A 16,102-nucleotide genomic window follows, 5' to 3' on the forward strand; every position below is an offset into this window, starting at 1 on the left:
TTTAGGCACCTATTTCCGACTTTTTAATTGCCTAAAATCCGGGCCCTAATGACTGTTTCCCCCCTGCTTCCTACGTATGTCACTTCCCCTTCCTCATCCCCTCGTTTATTCCCGTTCAGCACTTCCCATCCATTTTCTTCTATCCACTCTATCAGCCTCTTCCCCTCTGCATTTTCCACTTTGTCTTTCGTTTTTCTTCTCCCATCCCCTTTCTCTTCTTCCCAATTTCTGGCTCCTCTCTCTCCAATTCTCCCGTTAAAATCACCCCCTAACAGCATGCATTCGTCCCTGTCCATCTTCATTGTGTTCTCGACCCGTCTTGTTGTTTTCCTCATCTCCTTGCTATATACTGTTACTATTTTCCACCATTCGTTATCTATATGAACGTTTCTTTCCATGTATCCCTCTTCTTCCCCCTTTTCTTTTTGTTTCTCTTCAATTCCCAACTTCACCCCTGTTATTATTCCCCCTGCAGCTCTTCCTCTTTTTCTTTCTCTTTTTGCCCATTGTCCTTCCCATTTATATTCTTTCGGTAGCGTCTTTTCTACTTTTTCTCAGCTCTGTTTCTCCACCCAAGTCTCCACCAGTCCCACTACCTCGAATTGTCGTACATAGTCCCAAAATTCATCCCCTCTTTTTCTTAATCCCGCTACGTTCCAATATAATACTTTTGCTCCTTTCCTCCCTTTCGTACCTTGTTTCTCCTGTTCCCCCTTGTGCTTTCCTCCCGCTTTCCCTTTTTTTTGTCCATCTACCCTTTTCTTTATCCTTTGTCCATTTCCGTTGTCTCCCTTTCCTCCATCTCCTCTTCCTACATCTACTGAAAAACCTCCAGTCTCCCCTTTTCTTCATTCCATCTCATCTGCACCCCCTCTATGGTTATTTTCATGTACCCAACTTTTAGATCTTTCCCTTGTCTCCTTTCTTCTCTGGCGCGATTGAGATTGTATTAAATTTTAGTTCACAAAAGTCAAACCAAATTGACATTTGCTCACATTTTTTAACAAACAAAATGTGCGATAGTGAAATAGAGTGTACCCTCCCCAGAATTGCGGGAATCCGCACAGAAATTAACACTCAATCTCTTACCTGAGAAAAGCAAATTACGATACCAGAAAAATGTACAGAGATTTTTGCGATTGGTGCGACTGTAGCGCCACCACAGGTCAGTTATGGGTTTCATTACTGACCGCTTACGACTCATTACTGACTCCTTTTTTCACCATTACTGACCGGTTGATGTGTACACGAGTAATCGCTCACTTTCTAACCTTGAAGAGGTTAGAAAAGCTGTATGTTACTAACCGATTGTGAATAAAATGATAAAATTGTAATCCAACACTACTAAATCCACTAGAATACATTAATTTGAGCATCATTTCAGGGCAAACCATATTACTGCTTGAAGGTAAATAAATATATAATTTACGATAGGTAGTACTTTCTCTGCGTAGAATTTAGTGATTTTTATGTCAACCAATCTCTCACTGAAGAAACTATACACAGTATTGTTACGAAAATCACTGTTTGGTTCATACCAACATGACAACGTTTTGTTTATTTGTTTATTAAAAAATTTCAATTATACCTATGAACAAGTCTTCACCATTATTATCTCAATTATTGCTGTCTGGATCTACAGAATTAATTTGTCTCGGAGTTCTACAGCAATTATTGGCAAAATGATTTAATTTTTTACATTTGCCGCAAGTTTTATTGAATGCCGGACATTTATTTATTGTATGACTTGTTCCACAACGAGTGCGATTAGATATGTATTTATTGTTACCTCGGGAACTGCTGTTGGAGCGATTTTGATCTGTAGTCTGCCCTGTGTTTCCCTGAAATCGTCCTCGTTGTCTGTTTCCTAGGTCTCGGTTGCCTGGAGAATTTGACCTGGACGTAGACGTGATTCTGTCTATGATCCGGGGTTGTTCATTCGCTTCGCTTGGGATTTCGATTCTTCAATAATGTTGCAAGTCTTGATTGCTTTCTGCAGGTCTGGCTCCTCTTGAAGAAGACGCTGTCTGATTACCCCATTGTTTATACCGCGTATTAACATAAATTTGATGAGTTCATCGTGTAGATTTCCAAAGAAGCAAACCTTTGCTTGTCTTTTCAGGTCTGTGATGAATTGCTCCGTGGTCAGTTCTTCTGCTTGTTGCATGGTGAAAACGTTAAATTCGTGTGTAAATTAGGCTTTTTTTGTCTACCGATCTCTTTGGAAGGGTAGCACATAAGCAGTTCCCCCTTTAGTTGAGTTGGAAGTTGGAACGAAAATATACAACAAATAAAATAACAACGGCCGCACCGGGCCAGAACCGAAAATAAATGAACAAACGGCACCGTGAAACAAATGATATGATATTAGGAATAGACACTGCAAATGGGATGACTAAAACCCCCAAAAATCATCCACAAACGATGGCGCACCACAATCTTTTCAATCTCTAAGGTTACACAACATGTTACGTAACATTGCACAACAAGACTCAAGATTACAATAACTGACATCCTAGCTCTCTAAATGAATAATACGCTCCTCGGACTCTCAGCTCTTCAGGATAGCATGCGGTTTCCGATCACGAAGTTAACCTAGTTCTCGCCCCCCTGTCTCCTAATTTCTTCCTTGCGGCGTGGTCGTCCAAGTCCCTGCGACACCTAACTCGTTATGGGTGCAGTGGCCCTGGCTGGTGTCCTCCGAATCGCCACTGCGGAGACTACAACTGATGAAACAGAGGCCTTCCACCGAGGGCAGTCGGGAAGCAATGCGACCAGGATAACACGTCATGAAAGAGCCCCGCAGGAACGACGACGGCTCCCCCACGTCCGGCTCCTATGGCATGCACTCGTTTTTCATTGCAACGTGGAAACTACCCTCGCGTCGACAGCCTAACTTCGGCCGAACACTTGCATACGTTTTTCCTTGTGGCAAATGGATAGCCGTTCCCTAAATGGACTCCTGTTTTTCCCATTTAAATGGCTGACGCAACATGGTCGGTTAAGAGTTCCTACCTTCCTAACCCTAACTCTGAAAATGAACTCGCCCAACGGATTCCGTCTACCGGGTAAATTTATTGCGGCGTTCCCCCAAGAATTTACCCACACTCTCAATTCTTACTTCTCACCAGCTTATCGGAATAACAAATCGAAATAACATTCCTGCTAGACACGTGTTGTTGATGAGATTACACTACAGGTCGACCAGAACAGCTTGGCGAGTGACGCAGTGGACTGAAATCCCTCCCACTAGCGGAGTGCACTTGTCTGTTGGGTCTGGAAGTGTTTAGATCGTGTACAAACGGACGAAAATAAGCGCTTCAAGCTTCAAGTGAACAGCATGTCCGGGCTGTTTTGAGCAGATTTGCTTCATTGAGTGTACCGTACCTACAACCATAGCCATATCCTTGTTTTACAGAGACTCGCTCGTTTCCTCTTGTGCGCATCTCATACGCCAAGCTATTCTGGTCAAGCTTTACCTGAATTCCAACGCGCAGACTGACGGCGACGCACAAGGTTCGAATCTCTAAGCGACCAAAACGTGTCTCCTCCGCGATTGGTTTATGTTTTAAACACCGTGTTTCTAATCCGATTAAGAAAGACAATACACTAAAATTATACAACTGGAAATTTGTCACAGCAAATACTCAATTCCAAACTAAGACATTCAAGGTTCACAAAACAAGTTCGAACGATTGAAAAGCTGAAAGTCGAGTTCCTGCATTACCCATCCCGTAGCCAGAGGAAACGATCAAAAATCAAATCCTGCCCCTTCCTTGCTGTCTTGACCTTCGATCTTGTGTGTCTTATTTCCTCTCCTAGTTCTTTTGGTGTTTGTTTCGGCGGCGGCCATTTGAATTCAAATTGTGGTTTTACACTAGATTTTTTATTAAACTATGTATATCTGTTTATAAATATGTATTTTAAAATATTTTCGAGAAAGCTATAGCTACTTTGAACCAAAACAATTGTGCATTTTTAAATTAACATCTAAAGAGCTGATAGTTAAAAGAGACTACATCTCGAAAATTTTGTATGTCACTGGTACGGAACCGTTGATTCCTGAAGGCGGATACTTTATGGACTCCCTTAGGCCCAGTTGTACAAAGCGTTGTCAAGTTCGTTGTTAAAGTTAACATAATGCCAAGCGAACGGATTGGGGTATATTATTATTAACATTGGATTTGAAGCAGCCAATCAAATGGGCGTATTTCCGACTTGACGCGTTGTTAGCTGACAAGATGTTAACTACAACCGGGCCTTAGGCTAGGGCCACACTACAGACTATAGTCCTACAGAAACTCTAGTGGAATTCGGCTTTGGTTGTAAATTTAACAATAACAACCCAAGAATAAGATTTTATTATCAAGTAATAACCGTTGTCATAAATACAACTACCACTACCTGTAACATTCGTGCCTGAAGCTAACATTGCGAACCCCAAACTGACAACCCTCATTAGCATTTATCAGTAGGATTATTGCTGCAGCATAAAATTCTATTTTTCAAGTGACAAACATAAATTTACAACCAAAGTCGAATTCCACTAGAGTTTCTGTAGGACTATAAATAATTGGCCGATAATTTAGTCCGATTGGGTAGCTTCCGCGCACATCAGGCAAACTAAACTGTTTGGTTGGCTATTGGTGGCGTTGGTGCGCAGACAGTCGACTATTAATCGGCCGACTGCTTATGCACAGTTGATAAAATCAATGCGATTTTAATTAAATATGACATCTGACATAGGATAAAGATATCCTTTAGTTCAACATATCGAATACCTTTCATAATCATAAATTAAAAATCAAAATTTTTGCACTGTGCGAGGACTCACTGCTGATTTACTACATGAAGCTGGTCTTTTTTCAATTTCTTCAATTCTAATAATGAGTCATTAATTAAGCAATAAGGGTAATGTGAAGGCGGGGAGAAGATAGGTATAAATTAATCAAATCATTGTCCATCCAAAAACACAGGAAAGCAGTCGGACATTAAGTTTTGAAGGCACCACGGGTGATATAATGATACGCCCTCGGTCGGCGTACGAAAATTTGGTCGTAACTAAGGCGGCCCCTAGACGGTCAATAATATTGCACAATACTTTTATTGTGCAATATTATTGTATGACCTCTCGAACCCAAACGATCAATATTTATTGCACAATAATATTGACAGCACACAAGCGTCAATACTTTCGCCATATGAGCAGGACCGTCAACATTTCTTTGTAATACCATAAGCTTGATTCATATACATCGTCTGCACCAGTTCCTGATTTTAAGGACTGGTGGTGTTTTTTAAACTCCTTCCGATAATTCGTTCTTAAAGATTTAAATTTTTTTTTCACATCATCTTTGGTTGCGTCGGGATACATTTCCTTATATTTCACTAATAATGTTTCATATGCACTGTTCTTTTTATCCCGGTTATGACATTGTTTGCTTTTAACGTTCCATAGAGCTGGCAACTCTCTATATAGGTGAATACATTCCATAATAAAATCTCTTTCTTTACTAATTTTCTGCTTCCCCGCCATGTTGAATGCGAACATCTTTCTTCTTCGAATGCTAAACATGGACTAAACAATATTGCGCAATATTAATCCTATACGGTTCAATGAAAACCTATGGTGCAATAAAATTTAAACTCGTAATATTGTGCAATATTATTGACCGTCTAGGGGCCGTCTAAGCAACGAAGACCTTATAACGCCCTAGAGCCTGTTATTTGAAGATAATGCCCTAGGGGATTATTTCTCTAATAACGTATCAGAAAACTGTGTCATTATCGTTCAATAACAACACAGTAGGACATTAAAGTTCTTTGTTGCTTAGTTACGACCAGGTTTAATGTATTTGCAAACAATTTTTGATTGAGTGATATAAATTAATCAAACTATTGTCAATCCAAAAATAGACGAAACTAGTTAAACGTAGAAGGCACCACGGCTGTTATAATGATCACGACCTTCTAAATAGTCGAGACGCAAACGCTCTCTCCGGCCTGTTCATTTGAGCAAAATACCATTATGTACTTGTAAGCCGTTTGGCGCTAGTGAACGGGGGATTTGAGTTCGGAACCACGCGATTTGAAACTTGGCTTTCTGTCATTGTGTTGTCACTTTGTCGGATAAAGGCATTTTAATCGAAATTTTCTGTTAGTTAAGCATATTAATTGCATAGATAATCGTTCCTAATATACATATTCTTAAATACAACGAAATTTATGGAGATGTGAGTATGAATTTAATTATTTCACGGAATTCAGTACTTGCTATAATACCCACAACATTGGAAGTAGATGAAGGAAAAGAATATGAAGATTTAAGCAGGCAAAGGAGTGTTTGCGGTGACAGAGAATGTTTCAGTCGGGATCGGTACATTAGCAGCACTATTGGAAAGGCTTGCCTACAACATTATGTTAGTGAAGAATATTTTTCAAATACATTTTAAATTATTGCAAGTCCATTACTGATTAAAAGATTTTTGAAATCCCTACCTGGGCAAATATTTAAACTTTCTGAAGCCAATTCATTAAATGTTTTTGTCTTTTTATAATCCTTACACGTCTCCAAATAGCATTTTACATGCCATCTTTTTGACATTTAACGTTTCGCGCCAATTTCGGCGCCGGCAAAGTAGCGCCAAAAATGAACAGGCCGGAGAGAGTCAAGCGTCAAGCGTCTCGACTATTTAGAAGGTCGTGATAATGATATGCCTTCGGTCGGCGTGCACCCCTCGGGCACCCGGAGGCCCTCGGGTTTCACTCTGCCGACCTCGCGCCTTGTCAACCTTATAACACCCTTGACATAGTGCGTATATTTAAATTTATCCTCAAAGTAGGCGTTGAAGACTCGATTGTGAACGTACTATACGGATAAAGGATCACAGATTAGCTGTTTAAATCTCCGCTTTTACACGAGTGGTCGACTCTCCAAAGCCAAATTTGAGGATACATTTAAATGAAAGCACGATACCTTAATAACTATAAGTGGCCCATACACACTCCGGAAATCCTTAGAGGAAAAAACTGTGCAGTCCTGGCCTTCGGTATTTCAGAAGTCGGCCTGAATACCCCCTCCGCCATACACGATCTGCAAATCTTCTGAGAAAAAGCTGTGCAGTCCTGTGGAACGAGTGTTTTATTGCAACGTTCATCTCAACGATGCGATACAAATTCAATGAAGGTTCTTAATTTAGCGAACCTATTGAGACCATTACAGTGCCAAGTAATAATTAACATGTCAACCGAAAATTATTATACATTATTAGGTACGGTTGGTTTTCCATTCCAAATTTTATCATAGTTCGTTTCAACGATGATGATGTGAGTTGATCAACAAATTGCAATAATCTAAACCAGCACTAAAACAAAAATGCTCTTCTGATATCTTAATGCTTTCCCGTCATATAATCATGTTCCTTACTAATTTTGGTTGAACTGTTAAAAAAAGCATCCTCTGACAAACATTTCAGGTATGATCTACTATGACCACTTAAATTTTTGCCTGAATGGCAAGAAAATGTCGAACAGTCACTGACAGAAAAAAAGTTACATCCGGTGCATCACTGAATCAGTTAGTTCTACATCAAAAGAAAAAACCATCCAACTCAGTCCCAAAAACATCGTGAATGGCTTATACGTATGTTTCTCTTGGATACTTCTAACTAAAAAACGACTAAACGTGTTTTGATGGGTTTTCTTAATTCTAGTTTTAAATTTGTGGTCAAGCAAGCCGTTTCTCTCTTTTTTCCAAACGTAAGTCATCCGTCATTTGTTATGATAAACGACAAATTGAAGTTTTCAGTTTGTTTTATATTATTTCCCCAACTCTTTCAACGGTTTTTGAAATTCGCATTGATGGTCGTCTACTTCCATTCTTTCATTCTACTCTTCCTGTTTCACAAAATACTTATTTGACACTTGATGAAGCCACGCTATACCTTATCGCAAACAAAAGCAAACACAAGACCATATTACCACAATTTTTTTAACACGTTATTTTATTAGTAAGTATGTATGTTCATCAAATCACTGCCAATACTTATTGCTAATCAGTTACAAATTGTTTTACTTTGAATGTAAAATGTACAGTCGCGAGCAATAAATTTTGGTCGTCAATGTCACTCTTTGACGCAATGGAAAATGCTCCATTATAAACATCATAACCTATCATCATGTTGAATGGTATTAATTGTCATTTTTTTCTCATTTTCTTGACACTTTGTTGAGATGGTCATAATCAGGCAGGGATTTTTTTTTAAATTTGTCACATTCTAACCAAATTTTGAAATGACATTGACGACCAAAATTTATTGCTCGCGACAGTAGTTAAAATACATGTTTTTGTTCCACAAATCTACAGTATTTACGACACAATATCTCTTACTATTAAGTGAGCCAGTTTATATTGCTCCTGTAAAACAACGTAGTTATAACAGTATTACGTGTTGTGCTGAATTCTCACCAAGTCTGACACCATGTTTGCTCTAAAATTTCTCAATTCCATCGTAAAACCGTAGAAGTCAATTTTTTCCGTGATGGGAAGTGCTCTCAGTACAGCATCACATAAAACAATGGTTCCACATCGACCTGCTCCGTTTCTGTAAAACATTTTTGCACAATTATACATTAATGAATTTGTTTTTGTTCTGAAAAACTACTTGCTATGAACTATCACTGGGGCTACATGATGAGGGATCTTCAGTAAATGGTTCATAAATTCCTTACATGTATGCGATGTTAGATTTAGATCATTATCTATTTTCCATGAGTTATAATGCAACTGATCTATCTAAAAAATGTTATAAACATTAGTCAATTTTATGTCGATTAATACTGAATTTTCATTTCAACTAAAAATGCATCTCCATAAATACGTTTTTTGTTCGACACTGTCAGAATTTGAGAATAATCTCCTGTGTGAACGGATTCTGACAAACGTCACAGCTTGTCTAAACGAAATGTCAAGCTAATTTTAAGCAATTTGGAGCCTTTAAGGGGCTCATCGAACAAAAAAAACGTTGTATTCAACTCGTTCTTGTGTAAATTGGGCTTTTTTGGCAGGAGTGGGCCAGTTTAAAACACGAGTGAAACGTTGAATAAACAAGTTACGTGTTATACATATTTGCATTGTTCATTTGGTCGTAGAAAATGCTTATTTACGAAGCGTGTGCGAGAAGACATTTTTCGCACATGAGGGCATTATTTGAGGCACAATCGACGAAGAAGCGAGTGTTTCATTTGCGCGAATGTGCCGAATACATCTTCTCGCGTCGAGTTTTGTACAATATTTTTTGAAACGAGCATTAGCATTTTTAAATTATTACCCAATAGTTCCTAATTTAGTGAATAGATGGCGCTTGCCCAAGTGTCAATCCAATTAATATCATTTATTTTCATTCTTTCGAAATTTTCAACATCCAAATTGGAGAAATGACTTTTCGTAATCCAAATTTTATTATTATCAAGTCAAATTATTTTCAGAATCCTCAAAAAGGTCAATGCTTTTTTAATAATTTTGAAGCACTAGTGCGCGAAATCTACGTTCGCGGTTAACTGTTGCGTTTGCGAAATGTCATTGTGAAGTTAGTGAGTTCAAAAAGTATAGTATGTAACTCTTTTATAAACTTCTCTAGACACTCGTTTATTAAACACTCGCTCCGCTCATGCCTAATAAAACTCGTGTCTAAAGTGCCGTTTATAGTAAATCTTGTTGCGTAACATACTATCCCTCCGCCACCCGGAGGCACGGCAATTTTGCCGGAGTACATACACTATTACGGATATTACTATCAAGTAATAGTGCAGTGCTTATCAACATAATTCTGTGTCAATGTTAAGGAATTTCCTCACGATATGACATGAGTACAATAATATACCTTTTTGAATTTCAACTACCAATGTGTTCTCTATATCCAGAATTTTTAAATTTTTAAAAAGAAATTGCGGTACTATTCCCGTTGCTGAAATTATAAGTGGTAAAATAGAAATTTATTCTAAACTCCAAAGATTTCTCATAGCAACGGAGAGCTCTAAATATTTATTAATTTTTGTGTTATATGTCTGTGTCATATTATGGGAATTTGGAACAGCTATATCTAAAAGATATGCTTGCTTTTGTTGTTTATTTAAAATAATAATGTCTGGTCTGTTATGCTGAATGTGAATGTCAGTTAAAACTGTGCGATCAAAATATAATTTGTAATGGTCTTTTTCCAAACAACTTTCTGGTTTATAAATGTAATGTGGTTGTGTATCCTTTAATAAATTGAATTTAACAGCTAAATTCATGTGTATAATTTTAGCGAATATATCATGACGTTTCTTATATTCGCTTTGAGCCAAAACGGTGCAAGAAGAAGTGATGTGTTCAATGGTTTCCCCTTCAGTTCCGCAAATCCTACATTTATCGATGATCGATTGTAAACCGCATATGTGTTTTTTATAATTTCTTGTATTGATAACACGATCTTGTATTGCAAATATAAAACCCTCAATTTATTAAGGCGTTTGGCAAATAATTGAAATAATATAAATAATTTGATATTTTAAACACGACTTTCCAAGATATCTTAATATCTACAAAATCCACCTGTCTACTTTTTCCCTTGCGTTGCACTTGCAGTTTGCGATGAATATAAAACTTATTATTGCAAATTTCGTTTAGGCTAACTCGTATGTCATCAAAACAGACGGGATCGCCTTTTATTTTGGGCCAATAATAAACAAATTCTTCATTGGGACTTGAAATCATAACGATATGATTAACGTTTTCTTGCCAAATCATGTGCCAAAAATCGTTAATAGTGTTCTCTAAAGGATTTTGAGTGACAATATATTCTTTCTCGTTATCGGAAATCTGGAATTGTGGAGGTGAGAAAACATTCTTTACGTTTAATACAACTCACTTGAACATAACTTGCATTAATGTAATCTGTAGACCTACGTTCCTTCTTATTATTTAATTTCACACGATTCACGTCATCTAAAAATCGCAAAATATTACATGACGACAAAATACTTTAGATTTACATGGAAGAATGCTCTGGTCTTGATTTTTGGGGATATTCTCTTTCTTCAGACTTTCCGTGTTGTTCTTGAGATAACCAGTAGGAAAATCCTGAAATTTAATGGACGTAGAAATAGTGCACACAAGCTAAGTTTAAAAACATACCGAAAACTGATCATCGATAAATGTGCAAGAGGGTTCGAACCGCAGTTTAACATATTTCAAGTAATCCTTTCTGCAAATTTTTTCCCATCCATCATTATAAATACGTTCGTAAACAGTTTGATCTTCCCTAATATTTAACATTTCTTGCATGTCATCAATTTGGTTATGTGAAATTTCTACGATTTTATTTAACTACCTAATGAGTTTAAGTAGAAAAAATTATACCTTTCCATTGAATTTCCAATTTGAATTTTATTTTCCTTATTAAGAAAATATAACAGCACGCCATCAGAGATGCAATCAACACAATTGGAAGAATTATCAGCAGGTACAGAGGGTTGAAGGAAGATGTAGCGAGATCACTAGATCTCTTGTCCTCTATTACACTCGTAGCATTCTCATCTATAACATTCCTACTATACTTTTCGTAATCCAGTAAACTGGATGTTGTATTTATTTTTTCATTTAAAGCATTTTCACAAGTTATATTTGTAGTATTTTCAGTGGTGCATATGTATCTTTTATTCTCTTCACAACTTAGATTTGAAGACAAATATGCAGTGTCGCCAATAGCCGAAAACCCTGTTTCATCAGAGATATGGTTCGTTGTTATTGATATGTTGAAACAAGTAGTAAAGTTTTTCAATGGAAATTGTTGTTTTTTCCATCTTCCGTTGCCCTAAAAAGAGATCTCTTTAATCGTGGTTAAGGTATATTAATTTGTTACAATAAAGTTACAATAAACGATTCAGTTATATTATTATGGATTGAGTTTAATAATTGAATTGTAATATTGCAGCCAGGACACATTGCCAAATACATAGAAAAACATCCTGTTTCTACAGTTGTGCAGTTTTCTAGTTTTGTGTAGATCGTTTCTGTTCTACTTTGAGTCGTTTGTAGATAAGTATCTGTAATAGATAGATCCGAATATAAGTAAATGAAAACAATTAATTGTACACCGAAGCAAGACAAAATTATTTGACAACATAATATTGTCTTTATTACTTACAGTTGTGCAGTTTCCATGTGTCCATTGCATTGCTGATGTAATATTGTGAAGCATTAACATTTAAGGGGATATAACACCTCCTGCTGATATTGGCACACTCGAATTTATTGTTTTTTAGTTTTAGGTGATACCACTGAAAATGTCAGCGAAAATAATAAACCAAGAAATCACACATTGGTAGTTTAAAAATTGATTTATCTAATTTTTATTTTAAATAAATCTGAAATAAGTATAGTAATACAATTCTTTCGAAAACAAATTTCATACTACTGACGTTTTCACAAATTCCACGGTACATGGTAGTACCTTATTTCAATTACATCATTTTGGGCATAAGTGGCGCTCGTCGTCGAGAAGAGTTAGTAAAATTGACAATCGATGACATAGAAGATGTAGGCTCTGTGTTGATTGTGAAAATCTCGGACTCAAAAACTCATTCTGAACGTTCTTTTACTGTTTCAAATGCGAAATATGTATATTGAGATATATATATACCCCGTGTCCGTTCTCAAACTCGAACATAGGCAATTAACGTTTTTGCTGATTCCTGCTCGCCAATTGAACTTACAGGTAAGGTAATGGTATCAAAAGAAAGATAAAATTATTGCGCTTGAAATGATACCAGTAATAAGATTAAAGGTGCTATTTTTATTTTAATATGCTAATTTAAAACTTGGCGATTTTTAAATATGACATGCCATGATTTTCAAATTTGACAGCATTTGTCAAAAAATTTGAAATTTGTTGGTTTAAGTCAAGTGAAAAATGAATTGTTACTCCAATGAAGAACGAATTTTTATGGTAAAAACCTTTTACAGTGGCGTTAGTTTGCGGAGAGTTAGAGATTTGTTTGCCGTAAAGTTTCATACCAGACCTATACCTTCTGTTAGTACTATTCACAAATTTGTACAAAAATTTAAAAGATGTGCAAATATTTCTTTAGAATCAGAAGCTAGGGGTGGTAAGTAATAATATTTTGTATTGGTAAGAGAAAATATTCAAAAACAATAATTATATCGCAGGAAATAGACAAATAGTTGACCGCACGGAAGAACGTGTTTTGGCGATGGTAAATTTGGACCCAACATCCAGTTTAAGGCAAATTTCCCTTGAAGTAGGTTTATGCAAATCGCGGATACAGACTATCCTCAGAAAATATAAATATCATCCCTACAAGGCACAGTGCCATCAAGAGATATTTGCTGTTGACGAAGAAAGTAGGAGTGCCTTCTGTTATGAAATGCAGGAGCGTGCTAACAATGATCGTCGCTTTCTGTCGGCAATTTGCTTTACAGACGAATGCACTTTTACGTTAAATAACGAACCAAATGTTCAAAACACGCGATATTGGGCTCAGGAAAACCCTGGAGTTAATATTTCTACTCGAACTCAGTATCCTCAAAAAATTAATATTTGGGCTGGGATTTTTAATAACATTTGAAATAGAGGGAAATTTAAATTCAGCAACTTATTTAGATTTATTAGTAACTAAGGTAGGACCTGCATTGGAAGAAGTTGCAAGAGAAAATCAGGAAATCTGCTTCCAACAAGATGGCTGTCCCGCGCATTTCGGCCTAGAAGTTAGAAATTTTTTAAATTATTCATTGCAAATTGTTGGATTGGTAGAGGTGGTGCTATAAATTGGCCAGCAAGATCTCCTGATTTAGCACCTTGCGAATTTTTCTTGTGGGCTCACCTTAAAAGCAAAATTTACAAAAGACGCCACCCAGATATTAATTCTTTGAGAGAAACAATAACTGCCGAGTGCGCGTTAATTACTGAAAGGCAGTTGGCTAATGTAAGAAATGCTTTTTATAACAGATTGGGGTATTGCTTATTTCAAAACGGGGGGTTATTTGAATATTTATTGTAATTTTACCTTTTTCTTTAGTTTCTTTGCTTTTTTTTATTAAGAATTTTATAATAAAAACTGCTTTTAAAATGTTAATTACTTTATTATTATTAATTCTTTAATGTGTGATGTATAAAAATAATAGCATAATGCCTATAAACTGAATGCACAATGTTAATTGCCTATGTTCGACTTTGAGAATGGACACTCGGTATATGTATATATATATGTATGTAGAAAGGGACTTTCGGGGAGCTTCTTTATTCGTTGTCGTACGAAGGTGAGGATTTCACTAAAATTCATCTAATTTTTACCTGAAGCCATTTTTATAAGGAAAGTAAAGAAAAGACAATTTTTGCAAAAAAAGTATACAAAGATACTTATGGGGTGTTTTTTTGGTTTGTAGCAAAGCTAGACGTTTGAAGGAATTTTGGGGAACCTTCAGGACTTTCGAGGAGTTTCGCAGCAAAATTGGTTGCCTAAAATTTCACAACTTTTTATACTCTATTGGGACTTTCGAAGACCCTAAGTTTAAGCGAAAATAGTTGCCTAGCTTATGCAGTCTTAACTTCAAGAAAAAAATCAGCAGTATTAATTAGCCCCTGAATTAATTAAAAATACGTCAGGCCAACTTTATAAAAAAATATTCCTCTTTGTGAATTCACTTTAAAAAAAGATACTTTTGGGGAATTCGTGTTCTTCAAAAGTACCCCTACGTGATATCAATTTTAAGGTTATATTCTATTGGAAATGATGTTACAGACTACGCTGGCCTATCTGAGATTTTTAAAAAGATCTAATTATTTTGGAGACAAAGCTGACATTAAATTGCTATCCACAGGAATCCCGCTGCAACCCCATTCTTAAAAATGTTAAATATGAAACGGAAACGGGTGACCCTTCTAGTACAATTTGGCGTAATATTTTTTACAACCGATTTTACTTGATTGGTTATTAAAAAATACTCAAAATTCCTTGAAATTGTCCCAAACACAAACAAATAAAAAAGCCGGATTCCGAATCATTTTTCAATTCCCGCAAAGGTACCTTTGGGGAATTAGTGTTCTTCAAAAGAACCTTTACGTGATATCAATTTTAAGGTTATGTTCTATTGGAAATGATGTTACAGACAATGCTGGCCTTTCTGAGCCTTTTTAAAAAGACCTAATTATTTTGAAGACAAAGTTGTCATTAAATTATTATCAATAGGAATCCCGCTGCAACCCCATTCGTAAATATGTAAAATATGAAACGGAATCGGATGACCCTTCTAATTTTTGGCGAAATATTTTTACAACCGATTTTACTTGATTGGTGATTAAAAAATACTCAAAATTTCTTGAAATTATCCCAAACACAAATAAATAAAAAAGCCGGATTCCGAATCATTCTCCAATTCGCGCAAAGGTACTTTTGGGGAATTCGTGTTCCTCAAAAGTACCTTTACGTGATATCAATTTTAAGGTTATGTTCTATTGGAAATTGTGTAACAGACAATGCTGGCCTTTCTGAACCTTTTTAAAAAGACCTCATTATTTTGAAGTCAAAGTTAACATTGAATTGTTATCAACAGGAATCCTGCTGCAACCCCACTCCTAAAAATGTAAAATATGAGACGGAATCGGGTGACCCCTCTAGTATTTGGCGAAATATTTTTACAACCGATTTTACTTGATTGATGATTAAAAAATACTCAAAATTCCTTGAAATTATCCCAATCACAAACGAACAAACAAGCCGGATTCCGGATCATTCTTCAATTCCCGCAAAGGTACTTTTGGGGAATTCGTGTTCCTCAAAAGTACCTTTACGTGATATCCGTTTTAGGAACATGTTTAATTGGAAATGATGTTACAGATTATCCTGGCCTTTCTAAGCCTTTTTAAAAAGACCTACTTATTTTGAAAACAAAGTTGTCATTAAATTATTATCAATAGGAATCCCACTGCAACTCCATTCGTAAATATGTAAAATATGAAACGGAATCGGATGACCCCTCTAGTATTTGGTGAAATATTTTTATAACCGATTTTACTTGATTGGTGATTAAAAAATACTCAAA

The 16,102-nt window shown here is 36.2% G+C and overlaps 1 protein-coding gene across 1 annotated transcript in view; it reads right to left on the reverse strand.

Annotated features, from left to right (window-relative positions):
- Positions 1–8,285: 8,285 nt before the first annotated feature.
- LOC138126519 (receptor-type tyrosine-protein phosphatase C-like) overlaps positions 8,286–16,102 on the reverse strand; it is a 54,949-nt gene continuing 47,132 nt past the window's right edge. The window contains exons 3-12 of the mRNA XM_069042276.1: positions 12,189–12,321; positions 11,915–12,087; positions 11,402–11,855; positions 11,177–11,352; positions 11,035–11,122; positions 10,911–10,987; positions 10,595–10,861; positions 8,664–8,794; positions 8,468–8,603; positions 8,286–8,416 (exon numbers count right to left, since the gene is read on the reverse strand). Coding sequence (XP_068898377.1) covers positions 8,369–8,416; positions 8,468–8,603; positions 8,664–8,794; positions 10,595–10,861; positions 10,911–10,987; positions 11,035–11,122; positions 11,177–11,352; positions 11,402–11,855; positions 11,915–12,087; positions 12,189–12,321 — 1,683 coding nt within the window. The 3' untranslated portion in view covers positions 8,286–8,368. The remainder of the gene's footprint in view (positions 8,417–8,467; positions 8,604–8,663; positions 8,795–10,594; positions 10,862–10,910; positions 10,988–11,034; positions 11,123–11,176; positions 11,353–11,401; positions 11,856–11,914; positions 12,088–12,188; positions 12,322–16,102) is intronic.

The sequence above is a fragment of the Tenebrio molitor genome, chromosome 3 (assembly GCF_963966145.1).
Source record: "Tenebrio molitor chromosome 3, icTenMoli1.1, whole genome shotgun sequence".
NCBI lineage: Eukaryota > Metazoa > Arthropoda > Insecta > Coleoptera > Tenebrionidae > Tenebrio > Tenebrio molitor.